The sequence below is a fragment of the Protopterus annectens genome, chromosome 2.part1 (genome assembly GCF_019279795.1).
Source record: "Protopterus annectens isolate FY-2018-M chromosome 2.part1, PAN1.0, whole genome shotgun sequence".
Taxonomy (NCBI): Eukaryota; Metazoa; Chordata; order Ceratodontiformes; family Protopteridae; genus Protopterus; species Protopterus annectens.
Genome location: NC_056729.1, coordinates 532,321,763 through 532,335,625, shown reverse-complemented (window position 1 = coordinate 532,335,625; position 13,863 = coordinate 532,321,763). Strand labels below are relative to the sequence as shown.

The following is a 13,863-nucleotide window of genomic DNA, read 5'->3' as shown; positions in this document are numbered from 1 at the left end:
TTCTTCTTAAATAGATATGATGTTTCTCAATTTATTAAAATACTTCAAATGTATTATGTTATGTTCTAAGCACACAGCTGCTGGTATATTCTTGTTGTGTATGGTATTTTTACTGGTGACACCAACAGTCCATGTTAGTTTCAAGTATAATGTGAGTATACATTTTTATTGCTTCTAGATGGGGTTTTGGCTGAAGAAAGTCTTTAGATTGGCTCAGTTATCTGGTTAACAAATGTTTGGATAGAGATCATATATATATGTGTGTGTATAAAGTGCAAGGTTTGTTTTAACACTTGGGGCCTCAGTGATCTATCTTTACTGTGAATTGAATAGTTCTTCAGGAAGCAGGGAAAGGTTATTTGTAAACACTAAGGTGCTTCTGCTTATCCTTGCCAGTATTTCTTTCAAATCCTTGGTAGCACCTGATAAGCTGACCTTTTTGAGGGAACACCTTGTAGAGTTTCATATAAGAAGAATGTAATATATGCATTGCAGTCTCTGACAAGCAAGTTTTCTGGCCTTGAAATGGCAAGTAGCCGGACATTTGTGGTCACAGTTACTTTGTGGGAAGGCATAATTTGCGAATAGATACCTTGGCATGGATATTTGTCATGTGCCCAGCAGTACACATTTTATTTTTTTTAATGATTTTTTTTCTCAACAGATGGCAAATTGTTTTACCCGAAACAAAAGAAAACACAGTATATTTAATTTAGTTTTTCTTATTTTGGTTTATCTTTTTTTCTTGCAGTACTGTTGTTTCTAAAGGAAAAAGGGTTTGAGGCCCTTTCAGCTTGTCTCATTCAGCCTTTTTTGACCATGCCAATGGTCTTTACCAAATGCAGTGCAGTGGCAGGAGCATTCTGTAGTACAAGCACGTCAGCTTACATCCCTTGTTTAAAAATGTCTTGGCAGACAAACCATCCAGGGATATTATGCAGCAGGCCCAGCTTGCAGATAAGCATATATTGTGCTTATTAGCTAGCCTGTTGGCTTTAGTTAGAGCCCTTACAGTTGCTTGACTTCTTTGGTGCACTCTGACACTTTGTGTATGTCATTTGTTCACTAATTTTATATTTTGATTTCATTCGGTACACAGAATTTGGTAGCTGCTCAAGTATAAATCATTCTGTAACGACAGTATGGTTCCTTGGACAAACTTTTGATGCCACTTGTAGAAGTGGGGTCACCACTAACCCCAGTCCTGACACCCTTTTGACCATTTGTATACAGTATTCTAGTTCAAGGTTGTATCCCAACCATGTGTGGTTGATTTAAGTTTCACTTGAAGGAGTCCCTTATGCAGATGGCTAGTGAACTTTTACATCAGATGTCTGTGGTAGAGCGACTACATCTAAAGAAAGATTACAGATTACATGGTTCCTGGTTACCCAAGAGTTTAAGCTTATAGCATCACAGTAGTGTGTTGTTTGTGCAGCAATACAGTGTGATGTCCTGACTGCAGAATTCTTAACATATGGGTTTTCATCCACTGATGCTTGGACAAAGTACCAAAGCTTTACCTTACCAAGATTGTGCATCCATCATGTGACGTCAGGTCATATTCATCAGAGTATATAGGTGGACATACACATGAGTACCTCAGGCTGTCTTGCTGCCAGCCTGAATGCAGGTCATGCATCCATCAGACTGATCTACATTGGGTCGTTGGTATCATCACTTCACTTTTTCACGTTTCACATAAGTGCCCCATTGGGGAGCCTTCCATTTTTATGTAGATCATTTTTGTTAGCTGACAGCTAGGAGGAGTAAGTGTGAGTGTGGTACACAGATCCCATACAAGGACTTGCACACTAAATGACTTTTTTGTTTACACCCAGAACACAACTACAAAACCTGGTCCATCTGCCAGTCATTTGTTCCAAAAACCCTTAGGTCAGGGTTTTCCTCCCTTAACATGTTCCTTGAAACTGAGCATCTAAAACACCTGGCCCAAGCCAAAATGGTGGAATCCCCAACATCCGACATCGCCCTTCCAATAAAGAAGAAATTGAAAACACCCCAAGATGACTCACAGTCTTGTGTTTATGAGTCAGATCTAACAGTAAATTTTGCAGAACCAGCATTCCATCAGATACCTTCTCAGTTGCCTGCTAACGAGACCCCATCTGGGGATGGAATGGCTCATGAGGCCTTGCAGGCTGTGGAAAGCTCAGATGAACTATGTCTCATTATATCAGAGGTTACACTTGGTACCACTCAAATCCCAATCAGGGAAGAGGTTCCTGGCACTCTTATTGAAGTTCACCAAGGTTCCAAACCTCTGAAACTCATTCATACGGATGTCACACCTAAAAATAAAAAGTAGAAAAACTAGGCATGTGACCACACCTACAGCTTCCAAAGGAACAAAATGGATATATTTCTTCCAGGGCTTATTTAAAGCAATCATGGCTCTGAAAACCATCTCTTTTGTGTCCCAGCTGCCACAGGTCACACCACAAAGATAAAACTCAGGATTCCTCTTCCTCTAAAGAGGAACAGGAGATGGATTTTTTCCATGCTGTGTACTATTCCTCACAAATGCATTCCCCAGAACAAATTCCCTCTGATGAAACAGACACCCTCTCTCCTGACTCCCCTGTTGAGGAGGCCTCATTTGAGGTAACTATTCAGAACATGATGAGGCATTTTGACTATAATCTTTTGGAAGTGAGCACACCAGCCCCCTCTCCAGCCCATCCAGTACTAGATGCATATCAGGACGACCATTCAGTCTACATCATCAGCTCCTGATTCTCAACCATCACCACTCAAAAGACCAGACAGATTCTTGAAGGTGAGTGATGAAGTTAAATACCTCTAAAAGAACCCTTTGCCTGACCCGGCTGTTGTCCCTCAGTCCTTGGATAAGCCTTCTAAATCTGTCACTGGTACTGATGCCCTTCCCACAGACAAGAATAGCGTGGCTATGGATAGGTGGGGAAAGAAGGTCTACACCTCCTCTACCCTTGCATTCAGGGCTATCAACCACCAGACACAGATGACTAAATATTTTCTATCTGTCCCACAGTCTCTGAATACGATCACGTCAGACCCATAATCTGCAGATTCTAAGCAGTTAATGCAGACCCTACTGTTTCAAGCTACTCAAATTGTCAGGCACAGCATGAAATGCAGTTATGATGCTGTAGATGCCTCATCCAGGGCTGCAGCCACAGGTTCAGTCATTTAACGTTATGCATGGATGCACAGCCAACCCATCCCTGAGGACTTCAAATCTAAAGTCCTAGAGTGAACCCTAGAAACGATCTTCTGTTTGATCTAGAAACTGCAAAACTCTTCAAAGCCCTACAAGAACAAGGGAAGACTATAAAGCACACTAGGCAAATTTTACTTTCTACAGTCCCTAGATACCACAGGAACTACTCACCCAAGTCCACTTCCTTTGTTAAGAGGAAATCTTGGCCCACTAACAAACAAAGAAAAACACCAAGACATTGATTTTCAGACAAACCACATTGGGAATCTCCTTCAGGGAGGCCTCCTTTTAGAAACAAAAACCTGTGACTACCTTCCTAACTACATCTCTCCTCTCCTCAAACCCCTCCACACCTCTGTCAAAAAGACTTTCTCTCTTTCTCTGTTTGTCCCTTTCTGGGAAGTAATAACTACAAATAAATGGGTTCTGACTAGCATCAAAGAAAGGCTATACCAAGTCATAGGAAAGCATCCCTTGCTCAACCCTGCCATTCTGGACATATGAGATCAAGCCACCATAGAAAGACTACCATCCTCCTTCATAGAAAGAGGATTCTATTCCAAAACCTTTCTGGTGCCATGGAGGGAAGGACAGTGGAGAACCATTCTGGATCTCTGCCTTCTAAAGATTTTTCTAAAGGTAGTCACTTTCAAAATCCTGTCTCTGCACACCCTTCTGCCTTTCATTCTTCCTCACTTTTCTTGTATCACTAGACCTAAAGGATGCATACCTTCAAATTGCCATTTTAACCTCTCTTGCAGGAAATCCCTCAGATTTGTGTCTGGTTCATCCCATTTTCTGTTTACTGCTTTGCCATTTGGTCTTTCTACAGCACCAAGAAGTGTTTAGCTCCAGGGATGGCCTTCTACCACACACAAGGAGTTCAGATTTTCCCTTACATGGACATACTACTTATTCAAGCTCTCTCCATAGACACCCTCCTTTAGTACATATATTTCATGGTACATCTACTAGCAGTCCTAGGGTTCATAATCAATGTCAAAAAATCCCCTCTCACATCCACTTAGGAGCTGGTCTTTCTGGGTTGCAGACTAGACACATGGTTTTTCAGAAACTTCTACCCAGTATCTCACCACACAACAAGGGAGGTACTCAGCACCTTGGGTTTTATACCAGCAGCCATCCCAGTGCTTCCTTTGGCCAGACTACATATGCAGAAAAATCAGTGGTACCTGAAATCAGTCTGGTCTCAACATTCCCATCCCTGAATACCATGATCCCTCTCTTGCCTTTCCTCAGAAGGGAGCTACTCTGTTGGGAAAAACAGGTGATGCTCAGCCCGGGCTTTCCTTTCACTCCAGGCCCACCCAACCAAAGTCTTCATACAGATGCCTCATACAGAGCATGGTGGCTTGGACAGGATCCTGCAGAGTGCAGGGGAAATGGCCTTCCCCCTCGTGAAAGAACACATCAGCCTGAAAGAAGTGAAAGTCTTTCTGCAAAACTGCAGATTTTCTCCCATCTGTGGAAACCAGACACACTACTTTGTGTACATTGACAACACCACACTTATGTGGTATATTAACAAACTAATTGCACAAGATCTTAACCCTGCTAGCACGGGAGGCATGGCACCTCGCCATGCAAATGGGCATGACTGAAAGCTCATACGTTCCTTGTAAAAAAATGCTCTGGCCCACTCTTAAAAGTCTTTAGAGGATCCTCATGACTGGACCCTGAGTAGGCAAGTCTTCAAAACAATAAGGTATCAGTGGAGAACACCACACGTAAACCATTTTGGTTCACCAGAAAACCGCCAACTTCCCCTGGTCTGTACCAGGAGTCATTCCTCCTTATTTTGGAGGACAGATGCCTTCTCTTTCCAGTGGTTGTGGAGGTTCCTGTTTGACACTGCTTCCTAAAATCCTTCTAAAAGTTCAAAAGGAAACTAATTTCCCCTCGTACTCCACCTGTCTAAGGGAAAAAGGGAAACTATTGGAAAATACCATTGCAACCAGGTCTGGTCTCTTAAGGTCTGCTTCTCCATCCAAATCTAGCCTTCCTGTCTCACTTTTTGGATGATAGAGTTCTGATCTCTAAAAGACACCTCTTCTCTGAGGAGGTTGTTCAGGTTCTACAAGAAGTTAGAAGACCTACCACCAATACAGCTAACTGGAAAATGTTTTCTGTTTGGTGCTTTAGGCACAGCCAGGACCCATTCTTATCAGATGCCCTTTATGTCATAAAGTTTCTCTGAATTATTGCACTATGTTCTGGCCTCCTCTTCCATTAAAACCCATCTGGCTGCCATTAATGCCTGCTTGCCTCTTGATCCTCCTCTCGTGTCCAAGACGGAGGTCAAATATTTCTTGATGAGAGTCTTACATCTTAAACCACCAAGAAAACCTATTTCTCCTCGCTGGGAAAAACTCACTTTGCCCCCTTTTGAGCCAGCAGCTTCTGCCACTTTAAAATTCTGCACCTGGAAGACTAGCCTTCTGTTTACTCTTATCTCTGCCCACAGAGTGTCTGAACTTCAAGTTTATTCCTCCCTTTTTCTGGGTCAATCCTTTATTCATGCCTAAGGTAGTGAATGAGATGTCCCTCAACCAGGCTATCCACCTGCCTACCTTTTTTCTTAATCCCCAAAATGGGGAGAAAAGAATTCTCCACTTACTAGATGCTCACAGGCAACTAAGGCTCTACTTGGACAAAACAAAAACTGTCAGACAAACTCTTTGTTTCATTCATGGATTCCAAACTGAGCCAACCCGTTTCTAAGCAAACCACTGCATCTTGGCTGTCGAAGACTTTTTATTTAGTTACACACAGTATGGGAAAGCATTGCCTTCCTGCCCAAAAGCATTTTCCATTCGGGAAGTGGCCTCCTCTGGGGCATTCCGCAAGGGTGTAGATGCCAGGTCTGTCTTGGAAGTGGCCACCTGTTGCTCTGTGCACACATTCACCAGATATTACAAGAATGATGCCTTTCCAATATCTAGGACTTCCTTTGCTAGGTCTGTCCAGTCTGGTCTCCTGTACAGCTCATCCTCCCTTTAGCCAGTGTCACTGTTGTTGACCTCCTTCAGTTCTGAGAATCATGCATATGTTAATACTCTCTGATTCCAGTCATGACATAGTACTGTGTGTTAGAACTTACCATAACAGTAGATGTCTTACTGATCACTGTTGCAGTATTCACTCCGTCCCTCCTTCCTCTCTTCTCTTCCTCTTCTCCAGTATTTATCTTTCCTTCTGTTATAAGCTATCACCTAATGCATTGCATCCAGGGGAAATTTACTTACCTGTTTGAGCTACATCCCTCCTCATTGATGAGCCTCTCTCAGTAGTCTTCAGGATACTGTCTTGGAGATAGTCTGAGGTACTCATGCTTACATCTGCATATACACCCTGATGCATACAAGCTGAAGTCACCCTTGGGAAGGTAAACTTTCGGTACCCCGGTCGGACCTTTGTGGATGAAAACACATATGTTAAGAATACTACAACAGTAATCAGTAAGGCATTTACTGTGATAGCAAGTTCTTACAGAACTCTGCTTTCTACCTTTCCTTGTGCTGGCAAACCTTTTACACCTTCAATTACATACAGTTCCCTGGTGTCCTAGCAACTGTGGGATATGTCTTTTGTTGAGTTTCTCTCTGTTGATGGACTGTGTACTGTCCGTTTCTAAGGCATACTTCTACTGTGTCTGCTTGTATCTTGATTAACCTTGATAACTAAGAACACTGAGAGAAATGCTAACATGACACCATTGCAATGGCCTCTCATGGGTCACTGGGTTGCTGGAAGGTTGTGGGTAGCAGCAGATAATCTGCAGATAGTTGACTCATATTTAGTCGACTTTGCCTGACCTGGTATTTGTATATATAAACCAGAAGGACTGTAGATTGAGCACATTTCCCAAAACAGCAGCTTTGAACTCATTCTTCTGCAGAGCTGCAGATCCTAAATGTTGACCAAATGAGAGTTGACCTAATGCAAGCCAAATTTCTGTAGTAAAACAAGCAGTGGTACACACTAAAGAGCATTTTAAAATTATTTACTAGAGACAGAATGGATCCCTGAGTTTATAGAGGTGTAGGTACCAGGATGATGCTTTTACAATAATTACTATGCGATCAGGGAGACAGCTGATGGTGATGGGGGTCACTGCAGCACAGGGTATCCCCTGCCAGTGGATATGTACTGCATGTAAACTGTAGCTTTCTATTTTCATGCATTTGTTGATAATTTCACACTGTTGTGTTATATAACCTTGCTGTGTTTTTGCAGCATCACTGTGATGTAGGTGCACTTTATTACACAAGAGTGTGTGTGTTCTATGTCATGTTTTTAATTCACTCATGAGGACAAGGCACTGTGTAGTATAAAGTGTATAGACCAGAGCTGAGCACTGTGCATCTTCTGATAAACCCCATCCTGAAATGTTTTTGATTTTTATGCACTATGCGACTTATGGTAATCCAATTAAAAATTTTGTTTCTTATTTTCAATATATTAACTTAGCTGGAATTCCAAAATATGAAATAACGCATTGGCTTGGAACTTGGCTAACAAATAAATAAATAAAATTACATTATAAACTTAAAGGCACCTTGAAACAACAAATTTAACCTAAATCTCACTAATTGTGCAAAGGTCAAGAATGTGTACCTTTTGTCTAGTCTAATATTGCTGCTGCCTATACTCTAGCTTTGCTTAGGTACAGCTGCCTAAAACATTCATTGGAATTATATACATTTGTTGGAGATGTGTGGCATGTTCTGCATGCAGAGCTGTACTGCTTCGATATCATCCACTTCTGAAATATACAAAAATAGCATTTGTCTGAATCTCATTAAATCCCTCCTGTGAATGTGCATGCATTTCCTACTGTGCACTTTGAACAACTGCAGATAGGTATTGCACTGAGAAGACTGTAGCTGAATAGCACTGATCTATCCAGATAACGTATGCTCAATTAGAGCATCAGTGTTCTGTATTGTAGTGAATGAGTGCCTTTGAATATCTGCCCTATGCAACTTCTGTAATAGTTAGGACATCTGAGATGTGCAGAGACCTAATTTACATTGGCCATGCCCATGGAAACTTAGCATTTGCATACTGCTCAGAAATGCTGTTGCTGCTGTGTTACAGCTCATTGCTGAGCACCGATGGTTTGTAAGTCAGTTTCTCACAGCATACTTTGCAAGGTTGCACAAGGGAACCATGCATAATACACTTTATGAATACCAAAGATTAAGTAAAAATATGGGTGCAATCATAATTCCAAGGACCAAAATTGTGCGTCTTAAAATTGTGAATAAATGCCATTGAGTTAGTATCTTTAGAAGTTGGGCTCATGGTGACAGAGCGTATTCATGCAGGTGCAGGATGCACACACTCTCTGCAAACGGGACTGAAAAACTTAAAACATTTTCAGTTTCAGGCTGCAGTGTTGTAGGAGCAAGCCAAATATGAACATGTTTAATTGTGATTTAAGTCCTGAAAATTGTGATAGGAGCCAAAATATGTACATTTTGATTGTTTTTTTTTTCTGTTTTGTTGCATAAATAAGTTTTTCTTGAACTGGTATGAAGTCAGTTCTTCCCAGCAGCTTTCCTGGATTTTGAACATGTTTTTTAAAGACAAATTGCTTTAACATACCCAATAACAGAAATATTTCAAGCCTTAAAGTGATTTTTCATTTAGTTTCCCAAATATTCATTTCTATGCATCTTCTAGCTATAGTTATAATTGCTGTTTGACGATATGGCTATATTGTCTTTCTCATTTTGGGGAGAATAAAAAAGTATGTCTTCTCTTACTGAGTAGACTCATTCTTGGTTATCATCAGTCCCTTTTTTCATAGCAGAGATGCACCTAAATTAACTATATTACTAGCTGTCACTAAACCTACCTGGCTCTTAGCTGATAAGGTAGCACATTTTCATTTTGCTGCTAAAACGTTTCTTGAAAACAGTATCACTGATCATATTACATGATTGACAAATCTTACATTAAATGAGAAATCCTAATTGTTTTTTTTTTAACTTTGCATTGTTGTATGATCCTACAGGTACCAGTCTGGTGTTGTAAGTGTTGCTCCTGCTGGTTTACCATCAGCTGTAGAAGGAATTGGCCAAAATGCAATGTCAGTATCACATGGCATTCCGACTGTAGCCCATCCTCCGCATGCTCCTTCCCCTGGCCAGACAGTCAAACCAGAAGCTGACAGAGATCATTCAGCAGACCAATTGTAGCGCATTCCTAACAACAGAATTCACATGGCTGGAAGATATCATGGGAGAACAGAGAAACAGAAACCTGGCTTCTGAACAGAGCTAAAAATTGAACTTACGAGATATTATAATTTCTTTAGAAACTGGTCCAATATATACAGGAAAAATCGCAAGAGAAGAAGAGAAGATTTGGAAGCTTTTTCCTCCATATAAATTGTAGTTTATCCCTGTCCAGTGGACTGATTAACTGTTTCTGTGTCATATGGGTTCCTTGTTAAGCAGGAAAAGTTAGTAGTTAATTATATCATGAATGTAATTTGTCTGTGTACAGTTTTTAGAACATTAAATGGTTTGTTTGCTTAGTTATCAACAGGAAAAATACAAGAGAGGAATTCAGCAAACCAGTTCTGAAATAATAAACTTTCTTTTATACATTAAAACATGCCCCAAAAAGGCAGTTGGCAAGATTCTCAGGACAACAAAATTTCCCACTTTTCTTTTGTATGCCACACGGTGCACTGTTTTTGTATCTGTTTGTCTTATTTTTTTAAGAATGAATTAGAAACAAAAATTAATTTCTTTTAATTTTGGCATGAATACCCTGAATTGAAATGTAAAAAAAAAATTTTGCAGAGAGATTTTGAGGAAAAAAGGTTTCATATAAAGAAGCATTGTACTTTTTGTCACCAGGTAAAAGTGTATATTATTGGTGGTATGCAAAACGGCACTAACCTACTGAAGAGTAGCTGTGTTTCATTGCCTACATTGACCCCTTCCTGGTAATGTGGTAGGCTAGCAATATTTTTGGTTAAACTCATGTCTGTGACTGTAACCATTTGTATGAATTATTTTAAAGAAATAAAAATCCCATACAAATGTCAGATGTGTTACTTATTTCCCTGTCATTGCAAGATTTCAAGTCTTGATAAAGGGGTAACTGTTTGCAGTAGGGGACGTACTAAGGAAGCATGCAGTTATCTATTCTGGAAAAACTCAATGCGTTAAACCGGAGGTTCATACTACAGCATATATACTTCTAAAACTAGGTAGTGCCCCCTGCATTTAAACAGGGGAGACAGAAATTAAATGGTAAAACAGAAATTCATATACTGCAGTGATATATGTTTAGAAAACATTTATTTCAAGTACAGGTACATTATTTGCCTTTTGCTTTCATTTTCTTTTTGGAAGCACTGAATACAGATTAGAATGTTTTGTTTTAAAAACACTAATTATAGGTAATTTCTGGATAAGCATTGCTGAACACAAAAAATATACTCTGGTGCGAGAGAGACCCGAGTAATACCCTGAAGCTCTTCTTGCCAGTATTCACAGGATACTCAAAACTTATTAAAGCACTTAGGAATGAACCATAAGCCATGAGATCAATGTAACAAGTAAGAGCGTCAAGACATAAACTAGTTGGGAAATATCGAAATGTTATGGTATAAAAAAAAATCAAAACTGTTGAAGTCTGAGTCTCAGAACAATCCTGTCACATTATATGAATAGTAAAGATAAAAATAAAATCAAAATCTCACTCTTAAAACTGCAGTCAAATATAACGCTTTTATTGTAGTTTATTAAAGAATGTAACATTTCAAGATGACATTTACATTTATACTTCACTCATGTCTAGATGTTGGAACCAAACAGAAATTGTTAGCGGGTTTCCAGCTGGTTAGGGATAGCCAGGCTAATTTGGGTATTGGGTCGTGGGGTGAGATGATTCAATTGGGCCCTTGTAGCTAAGCCTGGCAAATTGACGGAGCTGGATTTTGCCAAGACTGATAGGATAGTGCTATGGTTGGAAAACCATAATTGGCTGGGAGAAAAACGTTTGCAGAAGAATTACACCAGTGGGAAAGTGTGGCACTGGCTATGAGTCAGCAGAAGGTGGTGTAAAGACCATTGTGATTGGATGTGTGTGTGGGGCTGTGTAAGTGTTATGCTATTGGTTGTGGAATGTGTCGTAATGTGTGATGTGGGGACCCTGGGTGAGTCTAATGGAAAATATGAGAAGGGGTGTACCTAAAGTGGGGGTGGGGAGAAACAGGCAGCCAGCAGAATGGTTTTACTTATACATTGATAGGCTTGTCATAATTCAGAATATTCAGCCAAGGGAGCGGCAAACTAAATTGGCCAACACCACATTCATATCTGTACTAAAACTGTGAACCTGGGAACATTATTACAAGATTATCTCTCCCCTGTGTCCCCTCCTGTTGTTTTAAAGCCATTTTGCCACCACTAGATGAATAATGACTTGACCCCTTTATTCCCCAGCTGTAGGGCACCCACCATTACAATACTGGCCACTCCTTATTTTGATAGCCCAATCCTGCTGCTTTTCCAACCTTTTGGTGGGCATTTTGCCTGGCCTAGCTCCATCCCTCCCTTAATCCCGCCATTTTCTGATGGTTCAATCATAAGTTTTTTATGCTGGTCCAATCCGGATACTCTTCCACCCCTTTTTGTGGGCCTTCCACCTCGCCCAGCTCCACCACTCCTGTAGTCCCACAGTTTTCTGAGAGTCCAATCAGACAAATTTTCCCTCACCCCCACTTCAGGCACACCCCTTCTCATATTTCCCACCAGACACACCCAGGTTCCCCACATCACACATTATGACACATTCCAAAACCAATAGCATAACACTTACCATCACGCACACATCCTATCACAATGGTCTTTATACCACCTTCCACCGACCCATAGGCCGGTGTTACACTCACCTCACTGGTGTAATTCTTCTGCAAACACTTTTCACACAGCCAAGCATGGTTTTCCAACCACAACCAAATTCTATCATCATCATCATCATCATTACCCCACTTTTTCCCATTTTTCTACAGGGGGTCGGGGTATCATGTTAACTGTCACCAACTCTCTTGATTCAGTGCTTTCACACAATCCATCCACCTCTTTGCTAGATGTCCTCGCTTCCTCTTACCTTCTTCCTGTCTGTCCCAAATCTTCCTCGCCAGATTGTCTTCTGCTTTTCTACACATGTGCCCAAACCAACATAATCTGTTCTTTTTGATCTTTGCTGCAATTGGAGCTACTTTGCTTCTGCTCTTATGTCCTCATTCCTTTGTCTGTCCCACAGTGTGCATCCACCTTTCTCAGGCACTTCATTTCCATCATCTCTAGCTTCTTCAACTGTTCTGCCTTTACTACCCAGGTTTCTGTACCATACAGTAGTACTGGTTGTACCACTGTCTTGTACACCTTACTTTTCAGCTTCTTTGGAGTTCTTCTGTCGTAGACTACACCTGATATTCTATGTCAGTTGGCTGCAGCCCCTCTGATTCTAGCTTTGACCTCTTCATTCAGACTACCATTCTCCTCAACTACCCCTCCCAGATGCTTGAAGCTGTTTACCTGTTCCACTGTCTTCCCTTCTATATCTATTCTCAGCTTCTTCTGATTTCCCCAATTTACTGCCATTACTGCCATCTTATCTGTGCTTAGTTTCATCCCATGCACCTTCAGATTTGCATTCCATTCTCCTATCCTTTGCTGAAGTTCTAGCTCAGAGTCTGCCTGTACTGCCACAAAGTCTGCATACAGCAGCTTTATTGATCTGTCCCCTCCAACCTGTTTGCTAATGTAGTCCATCACCAGTACGAACAGCAGTGGGCTCAGAATTGAACCCTGATGTAGACCCACTCCCACTGGGAACCCCTTTGTGAGGCTGAACACTGTTTGTACTTGAGTCATTGGGTCCCTGTGCATGGCCTGCACTAATTCTACCAATGTTTCTGGGACTACAAACCACCGCAGTACTGCCCAGATCAGCTTTCTTGTGACCTTGTCATATGCTTTCTCCAAGTCTAGGAATGCCCAGCTGGGCTCTCTCCTCATCTGTAGCTTCTTCCCAAGTATCTGTCTCGATGCAAACATTGGGTCAGTTGTGCTGCATCCTGATCTTAATCCAAACTGCTCATCTCCCATCTTACATTCTACTACTCTGCATATCCGTTTATCAATCACCCTCTCCAGAACTTTCATGCAATGTGATAGGAGTTTGATACCTCTGTACTGCCCACAGTTGTGGATGTCCCCTTTGTTCTCGTACACTGGCACAAGTATGCTTATTCTCCAGTCATCTGGGATACTCCTTTCTCTCCACACTGCTATTAGTACCCTCAGGAGCCATTTCTCCCCTAGCTCACCCAACATCTATATCATATGTGCTATGACCTCAGCAGAACACTATTCTATCAGTCTCGGCAAAATCCAGCTCCGTCGATTTGCCAGGATTAGCTACTAGGGCCTAATCAAATTGTCTCACCCCAAGACCCAATACCTGAATTAGCCTGGCTATCCCTAACCATTTGGAAACCCACTAACAATTTCTGTTTGGTTCCAACATCTAGACACGAGTGAAGTATAAATTTAAATGTGATCTCAAAATGTTACATTCTTTAA

At 41.1% G+C, this 13,863-nt stretch overlaps 1 protein-coding gene across 2 annotated transcripts in view; it reads left to right on the top strand.

The window, feature by feature from the left end:
• CTBP1 (C-terminal binding protein 1) overlaps nt 1–10,310 on the top strand; it is a 1,058,813-nt gene extending 1,048,503 nt beyond the window's left edge. For both annotated transcript variants that reach the window (XM_044062322.1, XM_044062321.1), the window contains one exon: nt 9,267–10,310. In XM_044062322.1, the coding sequence (XP_043918257.1) occupies nt 9,267–9,450 (184 nt within the window). In that variant the 3' untranslated portion in view covers nt 9,451–10,310. The remainder of the gene's footprint in view (nt 1–9,266) is intronic.
• The last annotated feature ends 3,553 nt before the right edge of the window (nt 10,311–13,863 follow it).